Source organism: Stomoxys calcitrans, chromosome 3 (genome assembly GCF_963082655.1).
Source record: "Stomoxys calcitrans chromosome 3, idStoCalc2.1, whole genome shotgun sequence".
Classification (NCBI taxonomy): Eukaryota; Metazoa; Arthropoda; class Insecta; order Diptera; family Muscidae; genus Stomoxys; species Stomoxys calcitrans.
In genome coordinates this window covers 26,768,966-26,788,916 of record NC_081554.1, presented here as the reverse complement: position 1 = coordinate 26,788,916, position 19,951 = coordinate 26,768,966, and the positions used below count along the sequence as shown (strand labels likewise).

Below are 19,951 nucleotides of genomic sequence, written 5' to 3'. Positions count from 1 at the left end.
ATATCTACTCTAGGTTCAACGTCTACCTATGCAGCGCCAGTGTGCTCTAGCCAGCTATTTGACACGCAGTGGAGTAATATTCAAATCTGTCAGAATGCCGCTTTTCGAACTGCGACGAGTTGTCTCCTCAGTTCTGACTTGGACATTCTCCATCAGGAGATACAAATCCGAGCCGGGTGATCACAAATCACACATTGTCAACGCCAGGACTCCGAATGTGAACACATCTATGGACAAATAGTTGGCAGTTGGTAAAAGCAACCAAGACGATTAGGTCATTAACGGTCTTTAGGTCTAAGAAGGGTGCCAACATTGAAAAACCAAAGACCAGTCATGCTTCCGCCTGCTTGACCACGGCATAGTCCTGCCCAATCATAAGGCAGCCAGTTATACGTACCGGATTGATTAGATGAAGTCATCGGCAAGGTGTGCAACAGCAACAATAATAACAGTCCTGCCAGCCGAAATCACGGAATATGTAAAATGGTAAAGTCACAGCTTCAGAATATCGAACTTGAAAATCTTTGCGGACAGTAAGTCCGAGTTGATGACATGGTTGGCGTGTAAGCATATAACGCTGTGGAAAATTAAAACGTTTGGAAGGACAACAATAATTCTACTGGGGGAATCCGCATTGTGACAAAAACGAGGCTAATATTGAGAAGTAGTAAGAACGACATCAGCATGGCTTTAGGCATCTCTACCGCATACATGGGACTGCAGGCACATTTTATACAGAATCGGTGCGGCAAGTGATAACTTTCCGGGAAAACGATGAGACTTTAAGCATTTGCTAAGCTTTTGCCCAGCTTATGGAGCTAACATTTGATCAATATTTTCTGGTCAACCTAACCTAAATTTCTTAAAAAAAAAGTGGTTACTGCAAAAGGTTTAACGGGACTATCAATATTGGTCGTCGAGCCAACGGGGTTAGGTTCTGGTGTGCCCACATAATAATATACAACAAAGTCTATATGTATGTTCTGTATGACATAAAAGAACGAAGGAAAGATCGAAAAGTAGTGATGAATGTGATAGCCAATGAACATATATTGGGTTGCCCAAAAAGTAATTGCGGATTGTTCATATAGTCGGCGTTGACAAATTTTTTCACTGCTTGTGACTCTGTAATTGCATTCTTTCTTCTGTCAGTTATCAGCTGTGTAAAAAAAGTGTATTTTATTAAAGTTCATTCTTTTAAAAAATCCGCAATTACTTTTTGGGCAACCCAATAGAAAGAACTTATTACATATCAGTATATCAGTTTGAAGGTATATTGAGTTATGTCTTCGCATAGGCCGTCTATTCTAAGACAGATCGCCCTGATTTAAAAGAAAGTTGTAATGGCAGGTGGTGTTGGCCTTGTTAGAGATTTTTTTTGGATGAATGTACTCAATATTGAATAAATAAATGTTTTTTAATACTACCTAGAAGGATTGAAGCAAGGGGTTTCAATATATATTCAAATTATGACCTTGAGTTTGCAACAAAAGTATGCTGCTTTAGAACGTAGACGACAATATAATGCCCCTAAAAAATACAAAAGCGGGAACTGGAAAGGAAACGAGAAATCTTACCCCTTGATGTAATACTTTATGGCACAAACTCCATATTTTTTTAATTATAAGTGAAAAAAGCCCTGAGGCCCTTAAGTTTCCCCTTTAAAACGCATACTTGAGTTTAGTTTCAGAGGGGAAAATGGATTTAAAACCTATTCACCTCTTTGCTAAAATATTTTCCTATCGAAAATAAGTTAGGACTAAGACAAATTTCAAAGCTTAATTATAATCACAGATGATAAAAGACAGGACCATAAAAGGTACTTATGCATAGATTTGCAAAATTACGGTATTTTTTCACAAATGATACCTGTAAGGTAAGTTCTATTACAATATGGTACTTTAAAACAAAAACATTTGTAGATTCTTTAGCCAAAGATGAAACGAAAAAACAAAAAAAAATCTCTCATTACAAAATAAAATGAGGTTTTAGGATTTAAAAATAGGTTCCAGAGCCCAAAAACGCTCAAGAGCCTTGTAAACAGCTGACGTCTGGGATTTATAAACAAATATCTTGTATGTCTTTTACAGTTTGAATTCATAAGAACCTATTCATTTACAGGACTAAAATTATGTACTTACATAGGAAAATTTTACATAATATTTACATATTAGAGTAGGCTCATCTGGCAGCAGCAGCCTTAAAGGCTCCGCTTACTTGGGTTCAGAGATTAGACACAAGTTTTTCTATTCCATTGCGGGTAACAGGTTTTTAATGGTGTTTGAGAAAAAACTGTAGCCTAGATGATGACGGGAATCCGATTCGCATATATGTTCTAGAGACATATTTTCTGATGACCAAAAAGTTATACAGCAAAGGTTGACAAACGGTCCCAAACTGACAGAGTAGGGGTACGCTGGTATCTGCTGGTAGCGCTGGTATGTGGTAGTAGAAACCGCCGAATGGTAGGCTCTGCTGTTTTTATAAGTTTCCAGCGTTCAAAGGCCATAGATGATGGCGATCAGTTTGGATGAGAGAAAATGGTTTTTTGTTTCATGGATTATTCAATATTTCACAAATATTTCCATCTTCGTATGACACTCTTAAACATCAACATGTCCCAAATCTTCTACTTTTTCTAGTAGTAGAGTTGGTTTATACCTGACCCATCTGAAACATCAACCTTTCCAAAGATTTCTACATGGGATTCTCCAATTTCTTCAAAGGTAATAAGCATTTAAGTATATGGCCTTCATGTTGGTACAGCCCACATCATCCTAGGACCTCATGCTTTCTTTAGTCTTCATTAAAAATTATCATATATCTATGCTATATATCCCATGGTAATGAACTCGTATACACTTATACTCTGCCAACTGATTTTGCCTCGCCATTGAAAGACGAAACTTAATTTTCTGCATATTACTCTATGACACCATAAAAGCCTTCACTATCGCCATCGTGTTAATATTTTTCTTATACATAATGGCGCCTGTGGCAATGGTATTTCTAGTGGCAAGGACACTGTTAATGAAGATGTAATCGATGTAAATGATGATAGTTCCTTATTTGCCATTACCAGCATCACAATCAACGCCATAGCCTTCAATTCTACAGCTGTCTTCAACAGCATATGGAATACTTCCATTAATTCAGCAATTTGTGTATGTCGATGAGAATGATGATAAAATTGATGATGATGACCACGATGATATTCAAACAAATCCTTTAGTAATTGTTTTCTTATTGTCTTGAACATTTTGTACACTGAGCAGCTTAAGATAATTTGTTGCGCATCTCTTTCACTTAGTATGTTGTAGTGGTTGTTCTTATATGAATTCGTTAATGGCAACACAAGTCGTTGCAGTTCTCGTCATTCATCCCACAGACATTGCTGTTTTTGTCGTACATAATACGAGAATAGGGAACATTTGCGACATGTCTTAATGCCACAACGATAGTTGGAGGCTGCTGCTGCCGCTGCTGAGGAATCACCCACCGCTTTGCCTTTACAGTATTTCAGGCCACATGGATACCAACCAATACAGGTCTCAAGGGTACATATGCAAGGAGCCCACAAGCTGCTTACTTCATTGCAACGCGACGATAAAGTATCAGGGAATTTTTCTGTGGCTGCCTCAAGGCTGGATATTGAAGAACCTGAAATTGAAGAGAGCAAGCAAAGAAATTCTATTGGAATAAAGCGATTTATATGTTGAATACAAAATTGGCAGATAAGTTAAATGAAATTGAAAAACCAAAAAAAAGAAGCAACTATACTTTAATGCAGAGGTTTTAAGGAGATTTTGCACAAAGAAAAATTAGAAACAGTTGGTTTTCAAAAAAAGTTAAGAAGGACAGATTTGAAGTTTAGTTTACTTAACGAAAATTATAAAAACAAATTCACTTCAATAAAAATTTTCCGAAAAATTAAGAAGGACAAAATTTGAAAAACAAATTCACATAAAAATTACCTGGTAACTCTGACCATGCCTTTAAATCGACATCCCTTACATAGGTAGCATCTATTGCCTCACTACACACCGTCATTAAATGTCGCGATATTGGCTGTGAACGATTCAAATGCACCCATGATGTCATGGTAAATGTATCCTTGCCCTTATCATCTTCGGGTGTTCGTATTGTACTGGGATTCTTTTGACGTAATTTGGCCATGGCATCTGATGATATGAAATCACCTTTTATGAATTTGGTCACAAAACACATGACCTGATACAGATTTTGTCCTCGTTCTTCTTCGCCCAAGACAAGAGCTTTGAGTATTCGAACTTCCTGAAATAAGCAAGGAATGGAAAAATAGCAATTTAAGAGGGCATCGAGAAATTTAATGAGGAAATCGATTTTTTATGTCAAATTCATATACTACTCCTTAATAAACCTTTAAACACTCGCCTGTTCGTTAAACCCCAAAACGGCTCTCATACATTAAACTCAAAAAATGTTATATCATAACTTTCATATTCGTGGCCTTTGATTTGGATGTAACATTCATGCTCTACTCGCAAATACTTTTTATTTCATTCATATTTAGAAAACGATGAACAAATATTTGCAAAAAATTGATGCACGACGAGTTCAATGCCTAAAAAAGCTCACTGTTCTAAGTTTCAGCGAAATCGGGTAATAAATACGTCTTTTATGGTCTTAAGATCCCAATAGCCAGATCGGTCTGTATGGCAACTATTGTATATCCAAGAAAATATTTCTATCTGAACCATATTTGGTTTGGATATCGACGGGCCTAATAAAACTCACTGATCTGAATTTCAACGAAATCCGAAAAATGACGGTAATTTGCCAATACCGCCTGGTATTATTTTGTGCGCGTCATTGGTATAGATTTTTAATAACATTTGGTATTAATTCAATACCAGACAAAGAAGGCTGGTAATAATTGACGGCGTCACATTTATATTCTTGTCATCACGCCATAAATCTTGTTAAGCTTTGTACTTAAAATATTGTCGCTATTATAAAATATTTGGTGAAAGTAGAAATTGTTAAAATTTTAAGGATATTCTACATCAAAAAACATGATATTATCTTGTGTTGGTGTATTCATGTGAAAACCACTTGCATATGAAATCAATTGCTGAATACAAAGAATTGAGGTTGGCCAAGGTGTAACATTACATTTTGTAATTATTAAATAAATAACCGAAAAAAAATTAAATTAAAATAATTTCCAATGTTCATTAGGCAATGGAATAATAACGGTTTGGTACTAAAACCAATAACGGTCTGGTACTAAAACCAATAACGGTCTGGTGCTAAAACCAAAAACAGATTGGTATTAAAACCAATACCAGCTCGGTAATAAGGTTAGTACCAAACAGTACTTATCATTTTATGTTTCATTCATACCATCCGATATTGTTTTTGTACCGTATGGTGTTGCTTTACTATCAATACCGTATGGTACTGAAATGAGCACATTCAGTATCAACTTTTCTCTGGGTGTAGTTAACCATTTTCATGCTGGTTTCATTTCATATTCAACTAGATCCCTTAGAAAGCACTGCATCCAACTTTGTACGTCGTGACGGGTTATCGTTAACCCATCGCCATAATACTTCGTAGTTTGCTTATTGGGATTAAAGGTAAAACAAATGAGGATAGCGTTGCAAAAGAAAAATATTTTTTTTTGGGACACTCTAATGTATAACTTTCATTTAATATGGCATTTTAGGCTGTAGTATCTAAAATTTTGGTCCGATCTTAACAAAATTTAGCATAAGAAGTTTTATTTGTCATCCCAATACCTGTCGTTCAGATTAAATATAGCTCCCATATATAACTTTCATTCGATGTGACATTTTTAGATTGCAGTAGCCACAATTTGGTCCGATCCTTGCAAATCTCGACGTGAATAAATCCCCGGGCCCGGATGGCATATCGATACCTGTTTTGTTCTTCAACGCTTGCTCGTCCACTATGCTACCTTTTTAATCTTGCTTACCGTGCGGGAGTTTTCCCGGCGCATTGGAAGATTGTGAACGTTCAGCCCATCCCCAAAAAAGGAGGGGCAAACAAACCCTGCGAAATACCGGCAAATTGTGATATGCTCCGAACTCTCCAAGATATAGTTAACAATCATCTTGTGAGAAACTTAAAGTCCCATGGCCATCTTAGCGTTAAACAATATAGGTTCTGCAGAAATCGCTCTACGGGAGATCTCATGGCATTTCTGTCGGAACGTTGGTGAGAATTAGATCGTGGCCCTGGATATCTCCAAGGCATTTGATAGGGTCTGGTACGGTGCCCTTTTATCAAAGCTTGTCGCTTTTGGAGTCGGTAATAACTTCGTTCGATTTATATCGAGCTTTCTCAGAGATCGCACTATACGACTTGTTGTAGATGGGTTCTCATCCAATGAGTATACATTGACCACAGGTGTGCCACAAGGCTCTGTCCTTTCCCCTTCCCTTTTTCTTATTTTCATTGACGATCTTTTGGGTCAGACTGCAAATCCGGTCTACTCATTTGCCAATGACAGTAGTCTGTGTCATTCATATTCATTCGATGATAGGCCCAGTCCTCAAGAAATTGTGGACAGGAGGCGCATTATGGATGAGACGATCTCCCAGGATTTGTTGGACATTTCCGAGTGGGGTAGATTGATCAGAGATGACTTTAACGCACAGAAGACACAGTGCTGTTTCTTGTCTCACAAGAAATTCACTGTCCTACTACTGCTATCTATCGACGGTATAGATATTTAGCAGTCAGATGCTCTTGATGCTCTGGGCATGAAGATACAATGTGATGTCCGTAGTTCAAGACACGTATTCGAAGTGTCGAAAGAAGCATTCAATTGTTTGGGCTTTCTTAAGCGTTGCATGAAGTATATCACCTCTTCTGATCTTCTCAATACCTATTCTACCTACATTAGGTCGAGGTTGGAATATAACTCTCATATATGGGCATGAGCTTCAAAATCATCCCTGTAGCTACTCGACCGGGTTCAACGTGGAGCGATGGTGTGGATTGGGGACAGTAGAGTGTCCAACTTTATTGCTTCTCTTGAACATGGTAGTGTTGTACTGCTCTATTGTATATCATGGCGTGTGTTCAAGGGATATTCGTCTTTTAATTCCTGTCGTTAGGATGTACACCAGGAATACTAGACATGCCAGGAACTCACACCCGTTTGTAATTGATTGGCCGGTCGACCAAACCATGCATTACCGAGAGAATTCATTTTTCGCCCGAACCATTCGTAAGTGGAATCGACTTCTGGCTAATGTCTTTCCCACCGACATTGACGTTCAGAAATTCCAGACGAATATCAATGAACACTACTCCCTCTTTCTTCCCCTCCCTCTTTCCCCCCTCCCTAAAAGCGTCTTTTATCGGCCCAAGACCTTAAATCGAGAAATCGGTCTATATGGCAGCTATCCGAATCTGAACCGATCTGGGCCAAATTAAAGATCAATGTCGAAGGATATAACACAAATCACTGTCCCAAATTTCGGCGAAATCAGACAATAAATACGATTTTTATGGGCCCAAAACCTTAAATCGGCGGATCGGTCTATATGGGGACTATATCAAGATATAGTCCGACATAGCCCATCTTCGAACTTAACCGGCCTATAGACAAAAAAAAAAATTTGTTTAAAGTTTCACCTCTATGTCTCTATTTTTAAAGACTGTATCGCGATTTCAACAGACAGACGGGCGGACATGGCTAGATTTTTACGATGGTTAAGAATACGAGGGTTGCCTTCTATATTTCGGGATTAGATAACAAATATGAATCATCGAAAATCGCTTTATTGTTTTTCAAAATATTCCCCATTAAGGTCTTTACACTTTTGCATGCGTTTGAACCTATTGTCGAAGCATTTTTGCCACTCTGATTGAGGTATTGCAAAAACCTGCATTCTTCAGGTGATGAAAAACGTTGACCTCTCATTTTATTTCTTCCGTACGGAAATAAAAAAAGGAAGTAATTTGGTGCCAAATTAGGGCTATACGGCGGATTAGTCATCAAATCGATGTTTTGAGTGCTCAAAAATGCTGTTGTTTGAGCCGATGTGTGAGAGAGCTCGCATTGTCGTGGTGAAGAGAGATCCGTCTTCGGGGGTTGGTTTTCCTGATTTCTTGGAAGACATTGGGCAAACAAATGGTTGTGTACCACTCAGAATTGACAGTTCTTCGTTGTTCTATTGGTACGATTGCGACATGTCCAGTTTTCCCGAGAAAACAGACGATCATCTTGAAACACCCACACAGTCGACTGCTGTTTACTTTCGAACTTATACCAGTAAATCCACGATTCATTTACCTGTCACGATGTCAGCATTTTAGCATTTTTTTTTCACCAATTGACACGAGACTTTTCCCACAAATTGTGTGGGATCCAATGCGAACAATTTGCTTTTGACGGTCAAATGTTCATGACATATTGAATGTTCGCTGGTCCCACTTATGCCTAAGGCTGTATCAATCTCGTGATAGATGCAATATCTTGTAATATCAGTTGGCGCACAGCATCAATGGTTTTTGGAACAACAACTGATTTTGGACGACCTTCGCGAAATTCGTCTTGGAGTGCAATACGACCTCGGTTGAATTCACCATGACATCGATAAACACTGGTTCTTGATGGAGCTTCACGCCACAAATTTAATTAAGTTCCATGTCGAAAGTTGTAAAAATAATCGCAAGAAAATGTTTGCGATTTAATTCCATTTTTTAGGCGAGATGAATCATCAAAATTACTGTAAACCACACAAATAGCGCTCGTATGTCAAAACGTTCTGAGTACGTATAACATCAAAAAATGTCAAGCTTTACGATAGAGCTGTTAGTTAGCAGATTGCAACACTAGGGTTGTCCAGTCCCGAAATATAAGAGGCAACCCTCGTATATATACTTTATGGGGTCGGAAATGGATATTTCGATGTGTTGCAAACGGAATGACAAAATGAATGAAATAAACCCCCATCCTTCGGTGGTGTGTATAAAAATCTTTTGTAGCGCTCTTATTGAAAAACCCGATATTATTCATCAAATATGTTATAGCTACAGTTTTGGTCCTATCAATAAATAGAAGGGGATACGGTTTCTCACTTCGCAATCGTTTTTCCCCATGCTAAATAAGCGACATAATCCGCTTATTGGGTAAATAAGCGGCAAATTCTGTATTGTCTCTACATTCTTCCATATCCGAATGAACACTACCGCAATAGATTTAAAGGATAGCATCTTTTGTAGCCTTGACACCTCCAATATGTAAAACTTTCCACCCTAATCTAAACTACCATAATCCTAGACCTTCCATCTCATTCTATGTTCAGCGAAAATTCAATTTTTGTACAGAAGATAATGATTTTGCATTGAGTTTTAGTTCAAAACATATCCAATATCAAATGATTGTAAACAAAATTCTCTTTTACTTACATTTCGAAAATCTATTATCTGTGTTATCAATGTACCATCGGTCTTTTGGAACTCCAAAGTTATCAGATCTTCGCTGACATTCGATGTAATGCTCTCCTGTATAACTTCACCGCCCTGCAAGCAAGAAAAAGAGGAAAATAAGTAAATTAGTCATTGATTAAATATAATTCCTAATATGAAAATACTACAAATTTTCAATTAGCCCTAACAGTAAATTAGCCATTAAATGCCCTTCATTTAAGTTACTCGGTACATACTTCAAATTAATGAGGCAGCCAAAGCAAGAGAAATATAAAACCTGGTATACAATCAACAAAATTATTGGTAATACCTAGTGTTTAACTGCACAATGCTAATTTAGTACCCAGTAAGAATCTACGAATGCATGAAACCAAAGTTTTTGGCCAAGGTGTAGCAATGGCGGAGGAAGTGGAGTAGTTGGAGGTTTTGGATTTTTGTGACCCAGGATTATGTCAGGTATGCAAAATTGCATTTTTGTGCAAAACTTTTTTTTTTTTGGGGGGGGTGGAGAGCACTTCAACTATTAATTGCAACAGTAAATTGAATATAGCAAACCATTTCGGCACTTTATGCTTCTCCGTAGAGTGAAGCTAAAAATAGGGAACCCATACAAATGTGCTACTAATAGTTCATCATCATCCATGCAGCCAACCAGCCAACCAAGCAACCATCCATGAAACATATCATTTGCCTGTGCTCTATGCTCAAACCAGTCATTCAAACAACCACCCACTCATCCATCCACTTAGGCACCCCCAATTAAAGCTGAAAATAGAATGAATGTTTCCAGTAGCTGGAAAATCACAAAAAAAAGGGGGCAAGGTATTTTTCCTAATTTCATAGAAGGCAATATGGCGAATGTAAGCTTAGCTGGAGCTTAGACGGATGATGGTGCTGACACTAATGTTAATTTGATAGTTCTATACGGCTGTAAAGGGTGGCCCAACTAGCAGTAGCTTTTGAAAAAAATTTAACTCCCTATATATGAGGCAACACAGGAGTCATGACTTGAAACACAAAGTTATAGTGGTCATTGCAGCCATGCAAGGGCAAATGGCTTGCCTTATGAATAAAGTGAAGTTCCATTCATTAGAGGGAAACTAACTCCTCACAATATCAATTGAGTGCAGCCCCATTTCAAATTAAAGCTTAACAAGTAAGAGCGTGCTAAGTTTGGCCGGACCGAATCTTATATACCCTTCACCATTGATCGCATTTGTCGAGTTCTATGCGCGGTATCTCTTTTTAGGCACACATAGAATATTGAATAAGAACTGTTATGATATTGTAAGCTATATCAAGTTGTAGTCCGATTCGGACCATAAATGAATGCTGAACATTGTAGAAGTCACTGTGTAATATTTCAGTTCATTCGAGTAAGAATTGCACCTTGTAGGGGCTCAAGAAGCAAAATCGGAGATAAGTTTATATGGGAGCTGCATCAAGCTATTGATCGATTCCGACCATATAAGACACGTATGTTGAAAGTCATGAAAGAAGCCGTTGTACAAAATTTCTGCCCAATCGGGTGAGAATTCCGGCTTCTCGAGAGGCTCAAGAAGTCAAAATCCCAGATGGGTTTATATGACAGCTATATCAGGTTCTATACGGATTTACGCCATACTTAGCACAGTTATTGGAAGTCATAACAAAACACCTCATGCAAAATTTCAGCCAAATCGGATGAGAATTGCGCGCTCTATTGGCTCACGAAGTCAAGATCCAAGATCGGTTTATATGACAGCTATACCAGATTATGAACCGATTGTTGGAAGTGATACCAAAACACTACGTGCAAAATTTCCGTTAAATCGGACGAGAATTGCGCCCTCTAGAGGTTCAAGAAGTCAAGACACAAGTTCGGTTTATATGGCAGCTTTATCAAAACATGGACCGATTAAGACCATACTTTGAGTAATTGTTGGAAGTGATACCAAAATACTACGTGCAAAATTTCCGTTAAATCGGACGAGAATTGCGCCTTCTAGAGGCTAAAGAAGTCAAGACCCAAGATCGGTTTATATCGTAGCTAAATCAGGTTATGGACCGATTTAGCCCATACTTAGCGTAGTTGTTGGAAGTGCTACCAGAACACTATGTGCAAAATTTCAGTTAAATCGGACGAGAATTGCGCCCTCTAGAGGCTAAAGAAATCAAGAGCCAAGATCGGTTTATATGGCAGATACTTTTCATTTGAGTCCCATATTGATAGGAACATCGAATATTTCTGTTTAGGGGAGTTTTTGGGTTAGGGCGGCCCGCTGGGTACTTGGACTCAACATTTAATATGATACTCATTCTCTAGTCTCCAATACCATTCATTTGATACCCATATTGTGCCCATCAGTTCGCTTTTGGTTAGGGTGGCGTTTTGGGTGTAAGGGGGAGATTCAGTCACCATCCGATATCTAATAATTATATAACCTATGTTTCCTTTTTTTTATTCTACGGAACAAACAAACCGAGTCTCATATAGTCATGATGGGTCATATGCCCCTTTGGGGGAGTTTTTAGGGGGTGGGGTGACCCCCTACACTTCGATCTGATTTTGTATGCCACATTCGTAATCTACTCCCAAATACCTTTCATTTAAGCCCCATATTGATATGGACGACCAATTTTTCTGTTTTTAGACATTTTGGGCTTAGGGCGACTTCCTGGGTATTTGGACCCAATTTTTAATACCATATTCGTAATCTACTCTTCAGTACCTTTCATTTGATATCCATATTGTCTTTATCGGTCCACTTGTGATTCTGGGTGGTATTTTTGGGGTAACGAGGAGGGTCCGCCCCCATCCGATATCAAAAAATTATAAAACATATTTCTTTTTCCTGACCATATTCGTAATCTACTCCAGAATACCTTTCATTTGAGTCCCATATTGTCATGATCGTCAAATAAACCTATTTTAAGGGGTTCGGGGCTGGGGCGGCTCAACGGATACTTGGACCCAACTTTTATTATGAAATTCAATTCTTGCTCTACCCCCAATTCTTTTCATTTAAGCCCACATTGACATGGTCGCTAAATATGCCCGATTTATAGTTGTTTTGGGGAGTGGGGTGGTCCCCCAAACACTAAGCCCTGAAAATATATCAGCAACGTCCTCTATTCACATATATTTGAACTTCATATTGCCATGGTCCTCAAAATTCGATATCAAATTCGTTTTCAGATCTCAAATGCCATTCACTAAAACCCCTTCAGCAATTATAACCGGTTTGGGGTATGGGCACCAAAAACTATGAATATCGAGCTCCACTGTCTTGAAGACCCAAACTGTCTTGATGAGCAATACGTCTTTGGGGATGTTATGGTGGTGGGACGTCCCCTAGGCAGTTGGTCCCGAATGTTGATGTCAGATTCATGGTCTACTTCCAAATACCCCTTCATTTCAGCTCCATGGATTTGAAAATATATATCGGATTCATGTGTTAATCTGGTGTTATAGGGGTGGGGTGAACCCATAGAAACTTTTTCCAAACATTGATATCAGATTCGTGTTTTACTTTCAAAGACCTTTCATTTGAGGCCCATATTGCTATGGTCGTACATTTGCCTTCTTTGGAGGATGTTCTCGGGTATGGGCGGCCCCCCAAACACTTGGTCCGACAGTTGGATATCAGATACGTTTTCTAATCTTAAATACCTTTCATTTGAGTCCCATATTGTAGTAATTGGTGTAAATGTATATTTGGTAGGTTTTGTGGTGGAGCGCCCCCCCCTAAGTACCCCATCCGAAATTTGGATACCAAATTTTTGTATGTAGGATACTAAAAGGGAGCACACAAAATTTCGCTTAAATCGCACCACCCATCTTCGAGATCTGGCGTTAGGGTAAGGGGGAGGGTCCCTTCCCCCTTCAGATATAAAAAGATAGTACCCTATTTTCACCACGGGATCATTATGCCTCATCAGTGAAAATTTCAAGAAAATCGGTTCAGCCGTTTCTGAGTCTATAAGGAACACACAAACAAACACAAATTGATTTTTATATATAAGAATTTTTGCTACAGACTTGTCTTTAGAACTCGGTAATAAAAAGGAGGTCGCCCCTTATCATTGAGTTTAAACTTAAATTAGACAACAATTATAGACATGAGAAAGAAAGTATCCTCGCTGCTATTCCATAGAATTTTCATGGGAAAATTTGTTTTCCCCCTTAAGTTTTTGATAGGCCATTATGTTACCAACATTCTCCAGTACTGCATTCCAAATTCCCCATAAAATTTCTCTGTAATTCTGGAAAACAGCAATTACAACCTTTCGTTTGACATTCTCTCTGAGCCTTCAATTAAAGCTTCTCACACACTGTGTTTAAAAAAAAAATTAAACACTTGCACGACTTTTAAAAGCCCTAATCATGGGTAATTTCAATGTAATGCTCTTAATTGCGGTGCAACATGCATGGCTTCAGCAAAAAAAAAAAACTCTTACATACGCATATATGAAGTGATTTCGTTCATACTATGCTACCAGCCAACCACCCTCCTGCCAAAGCATTAAATGAAAAAAATAGCAAATACGGCAAAAATTCTAAACAATTTAGTAGCTTTAGTCATTTAGTCCTACATACAAACACGCGTGCAGCAAAAAAGAAAAAAAAATAAACAGAATCTATTAACCTGCCATTATAACATTTTCGTATTATCTATGCGAAAACTTTTGCAGGTGTCATGCATGGGCTAGGAGGTGAAGTAGAGGTTCGCTGCCGGCGCTGAATATAATCCTGCTTCACACATTGCGTGTTGTTGTTTAGGTTATTGGGGTATTTGGGGCATTTTTGAGGTTGCTGCTGCATGTTCATTAAATCCCCTCTTGGTGCTCGAAGCAACGCAGCAACAACAAAACACACAAAACCAAAAACAAAAACAAAAATTACTAAAATGTTCACTCGAAAACTGTGGCGACAGAAGCGCGAGAAGCCGACACATGTAAACTTTTCAACAACTTTGGTAAAGTACAACAAAATGAGCAAAATGCCAAGCTCTGAATGAACAACTACACGAAATGTCAAACAAAAACTAATGACACAGTGTGTAGAGCTTTTCAATTTCTCTGAAAAAGTGAGGGGGGGGGTAACAACAAAGTTTTCGCTGAGAGACACTTGAACATAATGTAATGAAAGAGGATGAAAATAGGAAATAGACAGTTAAAACCAGTGAATGGATATTACAGACCAAATGACATATACAGCAAGGATAAATTTAGCAAAGAAGTGTAGACCTATTGACCAAACACCTATAGAACAAAGACCTTTAGGCCAAAGGCTTAAAGACAAAAGACTTATAGAACAAAAACCTATAAACCCAAAGTCTCATAGACCCAAAACCCATAAAGCAAAGACCTAGAGACCGGAGACCTATAGACCAAAGACATATAGATCAAAGACCTATAGACCAAAGACCTATAGACCAAAGACCTATAGACCAAAAACCTATAGACCAAAGTCCTATAGACCAAAGATCTATAGACCAAAGACCTATAGACCAAAGACCGAGGACCTGTAGACCAAAGACATATAGCCGAAAAACCTATGGACCAAGGATAAATAGACCCATAGACCAACGAACTATAGACGTAAGACCTATAGACAAAAGACCTATAGACCCAAGATCAAACATCTATAGACCCCAAACCAAAAGCCAAACACCAAACACCTACAAAACAAAGATCTGTAGACCAAAGACAAAGACCAGAAACCTTTAAACCAAAGACCTATATATAAAAGACCTATAGGCCAAATACCTGTGGACCAAAAAACTACAGACACATAAACCTATAGACCAAAGACTTACTTAGTAAAGACCTCTAGATCAACGACCTACAGACCAAAGACCTACAGACCAAAGACCTATAGACCAAAGGCATATAGACCAAAGACCTATATACCACCGACCTATAACCAAAAGACCTGTAGACCAAATATCTACAAAATAGACCAAATATCTACAAAATAGACCAAATACCTCATAGACTTGTAGACCAAAGACCTACAAAACATAGACCTGTAGACCATAAACCTATAGAGCAAAAACCAAAGTCCTGTAGACCTATAGACCAAAGACCTATATACCACCTACAGACCAAAGACCTATATACCACCTACAGACATATAGACCAAAAGACCTGTAGACCAAATAGCTACAAAATAAACCAAAGGCCTCATAGACATGAAGACCAAAGACCTACAAATCATAGACCTGTAGACCATAAACCTATAGAGCAAAAACCAAAGTCCTGTGGACCTATAGATCAAAGTCCTATAGATCAAAGACCTATGGACCACGGACCAATAGACCAATACCTACAAACCAAAGACCTGTAGCCCAAAGAGCTACAAACCAAAGACCTATAGACTTAAGACCTATAGACCATAGAGACACATAGACTTATCAAAGACCTCTAGACCAAAGACATATAGACCAAAGAGCCATAGACTGAAGAGTGATAGACCTACAGACCAAAGTCCTATGGACCATAATCATTAAACAACCAACCAATAGCTCATAGATCTATAGAGTAAAGACCTGTAGGCCAAAGACATATTGACCAAAGACCTATTGACGCAAAGATCTGTAGACCAAAGAGATACAAACCAAAGATCTATAGATCAAAGACCTGTAGACCAAACTTATAGAACTATTATCTGTAAACCAAAGACCTATAGACCTACAGACCTAAGACCTATAGAACGAAAACCTGTAGACCTAAAACCTATAGACCAAAGACTTGTAGATCAAAGACCAGCAGACCAAAGACCTACAAACGAAAAACCTTCAAGCGGAAGGCCGAAGTCTATAGACCAAACACCTATTGACCAAACACTTACTGGTTAAACACCTATTTACCAAAAACCTATAAACCAAAGATACGGCGAGCCGCAGAGCGATACCTCTTAGTACAGAAGATTTCGGCGGCCTATTACCTCAGTATTGATTAGGGAAAACCCACCACTAAACATTTTTTTTGTAATGGAGAGACATTTTAAGGTTTGTTGTTGTCACATATGCGAATCCAAAATCGTCCTACGTCACCTACGTACCCTCTTCCATAGGGTATACTATTTTTCTTCATAATGTGTGTAACGCCTCGAAATATTCGTCTAAGACCCCATAAAGTGTATATATTTTTGATCGTCATGACATTTAAAGTCGATCTTGTCATGTCCGTCCGTTTGTCTGTCGAAAGCACGCTAACTGCGAAGGAGTAAAGCTAGCCGCTTGAAAGTTTCCACAAATACTTCTCATTAGTGTAGGTCGGTTTGGAATGAAAATGGATGATATCGGTGTATGTTTTGATATAACTGCAATATAAACCATCCTTGGATCTTGTCTTCTTGAACTACTAGAGGGCCGATTTGGTTGAAATTTTGCATGAAGTGTTTTGTTATGACTTCCAACAAATGTGCTAAGTATGGCTAAAATCGGTCCATAAGCTAATGTAGCTGCCATATAAACCGACACTGAATCTTGACAACTTGAGCCTATAGAGGGCGCAATTTTTATTCGATTTAGCTGAAATCTTGAATGACGTGTTCTGTTTTGATTTCAAACAACTCTGACAAATATGGTCCAAATCGGCTCATAATCTGTTATAGGTGCCATATAAACCGATCTGGGATCTTGACTGCCTGAGCCTCTAGAGGGCGCAATTACTATCCGATTTTGTACAACGGCTTCTTCGGTCTATAGCCAGAATGAGCTCCAATATATCCTATAGCCTATAGGCTGATACTGCTCCAATATTAACCGATCTCTCTATTTTACTTCTTGAGCCCCCCTAAAGGGCGCAAATCTAATTCGAATTGGCTGAAATTTTTCATAATGACTTCAACTATGGTTTCCAACATTCAATTCGATTATGGTCCGAATCTGACCTTGACTTGATATAGCTCCAATAGCATAGCAATTCTTTTCTTTTATCCTTTATTTGCCTAAAAATAGATACCGGTAAAAGAACTCGACAAATGTGATCCATGGTAAGATTCGGCAGGGCCGAACTTAGAACACTTTCACTGAACGCATAGACTACAAAAAAACAGATAAACAAAAAACATTTTGAAATTTGGTGAAAATTTTCTTTTTTAAAAAAAAAAACACATTTTTAGAAAATTTTGAAAAATTTTTTTGTATAAATTATTTTTTTAAGGAAATTAAATTACTAGAAATATCGTAAAATTTTAATTTTGTTGAAAAATTATTTATTTGTATTTTTTTTTTAATTTAATTTTTGGGCCTTATTGAGCCCTGTTTTAAAACAAAAGCGTGCTTTTGTAAAAAATTAAATATTTTGGAAAATCAATGTTTTTTTTATAAAATTTAATATTTTTAGGAAAATATATTTATATATTTGTATTTTTTTTAATTTCATTTTTGGGGGGTTATTAAGCCCTGTTTTAAAACAAAAGCGTGATTTTGTAAAAAATTAAATATTTCGGAAAATTAATGTTTTTTTTATAAAATTTAATATTTGTAGGAAATTTAAAAAAAAAAATAGTTTTTTAGAAAATTTAATGTTTTCCAATTCTTGTTTCAAAATTTGTTAAAAAATTTTGCAAAAATTTTGTTTCCATAAAAACTTGTATTTATTAAAAAATATTGCCCATTATACGTTTTTTTTTTTTGTTCTCCCAAAACCTAAGATGTTCTTTGTCTTCCAAACCTATATGGACAACATTTCGCTCTATATACATCATTATCTTTCAACAACAACATTGTTCTTCTTCTTATTTCCCCCCCCCCCCCCCCCCTAAATTATTACACAATTCTTGTTATTTCATGTTTGCTGAGGGAACCTTTATTTTCCATCACCAAATCTGAGCAGAAAAATGCCTTTACATGAACATGGATTTTTGCTTTGCATATACCAAGGATTAGAGCATGTCCCAGTAAAAATATTCTTGTTTAGCAAATAACAACATTTTTCAATTTTGATTAATTGTTTTGTTACACCTCTATTATTACTTGGCAGTATGGGTAGTAGAATGTATGGGAGGCCACACAACCAAACAACCCACCAATCCTATCTGAACGCTTGTGGACTTTGGTTGTACTCCTATCATTTAATCTTTTTAATGGTCAACACAAAATGCTGTTTTGTTTGCTTAATATTTTAACACTAACCACGTAGTGGTGGTACTCTCTTCATTCTGTCGACTAATATGCCGGGGCATATTAGCAATAAAGAGTATAACAAATATGAATGATAAAAATTGGAATAGCGGAGAAATGGTATAGCGTATGCTTACTAACAACAGAATGAGTGGGTTAGGCGAAAGCTTGTCTTACTTTTCTTATAGCAGGAAGTGATCTACAAATTAGCAGATTGATAGCACAGTGAAGAATTTATCAAGACTCTGTAAAGTATACCCCATACTTGATCCCCCTATACATACAGAGTCATCTAAACCATGTCCATTCGTCCATCTGTCAAAGGACGATAACTCACAAACCAATAAAGCTGTCTTACACAAATTTTTCGCTTATACTTCTAATTGTAAATTAGGTACATATGCAGAGTACGTTTCAAAAGGCGCCCGATCATAGAACTATCCATTCTTATATCGTACTACTTACTTACTCTTTATTATTTTTATTTTAATTTATTTTCTCTATTATAGTTCTCATAGAATCCCAAAATACATGCATTTTCTTACAAAATTACGTTATGGCGTCCGATCATAAAACTCCTACTTCTTAAATTGTACCACTACCTATCCTTTTTTATGCATAATAATTTTCTTTTTTAGAACACAATTATTTTCTCTTTTTATAACCGCGTGAACACACAAAACTCACTTTTCCAACCAAAAGTATGCTATAAATGGCGCCCGATCATAGACTTCTTCATTTCTATTTTGTACCAATATCTCACCCTTTATTATGCATAAATTATTTTCTCTATTATATGCGACACATCCCTTTTCTCTTCATACAATGTAGTATGGGGCAAATCTGTGCTTGAGTACAAAAAAAAGAACAACAACAATGACCTTTCGTAGAAAAATTTCCCGTGAAATAACTAAACAAACATTAAGGTAAACATTGTCCTATGACAAATAAGGAAGGAACCCCTAACACATAACCCAGTTTATGTTTTTATGTATACAAATGCAAGTGAGGTAGCAGATGATTTAAAACAGTGAGGTCCATTAGGCCTCCGGGCATCAGAATTAAAAATGGTCCAAATCGGACCATATTTAGATACAGATTTCATACTGACCGATCTGGCGATTTAGGGTCTTAAGCCTATAAAAGCTGCATCTATTACCCGATTTAAGGTCCTGGGCGCATTTATTATCACATTTTCCCTGAAATTTGTCACAGTGACCTATGAAAGGCTTTTCGACATCCATGCCATGTATAGTTCTGATCGGTCTATATTTGGATATAGCTGCCCTATAGACCGATCTCTTGGTATAAGGTCTTGAATCCATAAAAGATGCATTTGTTACCCCGATTTCGTTAAAATGGTGCCAGCATAGGAGGGGAAAGCC

General features: G+C 37.4%; 1 protein-coding gene across 1 annotated transcript in view; it reads right to left on the bottom strand.

Annotated features, from left to right (window-relative positions):
- Nucleotides 1-1,454: 1,454 nt before the first annotated feature.
- Nucleotides 1,455-19,951, bottom strand: part of LOC106091431 (out at first protein) — a 73,264-nt gene continuing 54,767 nt past the window's right edge. The window contains exons 2-4 of the mRNA XM_013257952.2: nt 9,430-9,543; nt 3,975-4,293; nt 1,455-3,660 (exon numbers count right to left, since the gene is read on the bottom strand). Of these exons, the coding sequence (XP_013113406.2) occupies nt 3,374-3,660; nt 3,975-4,293; nt 9,430-9,543 (720 nt within the window). The 3' untranslated portion in view covers nt 1,455-3,373. The remainder of the gene's footprint in view (nt 3,661-3,974; nt 4,294-9,429; nt 9,544-19,951) is intronic.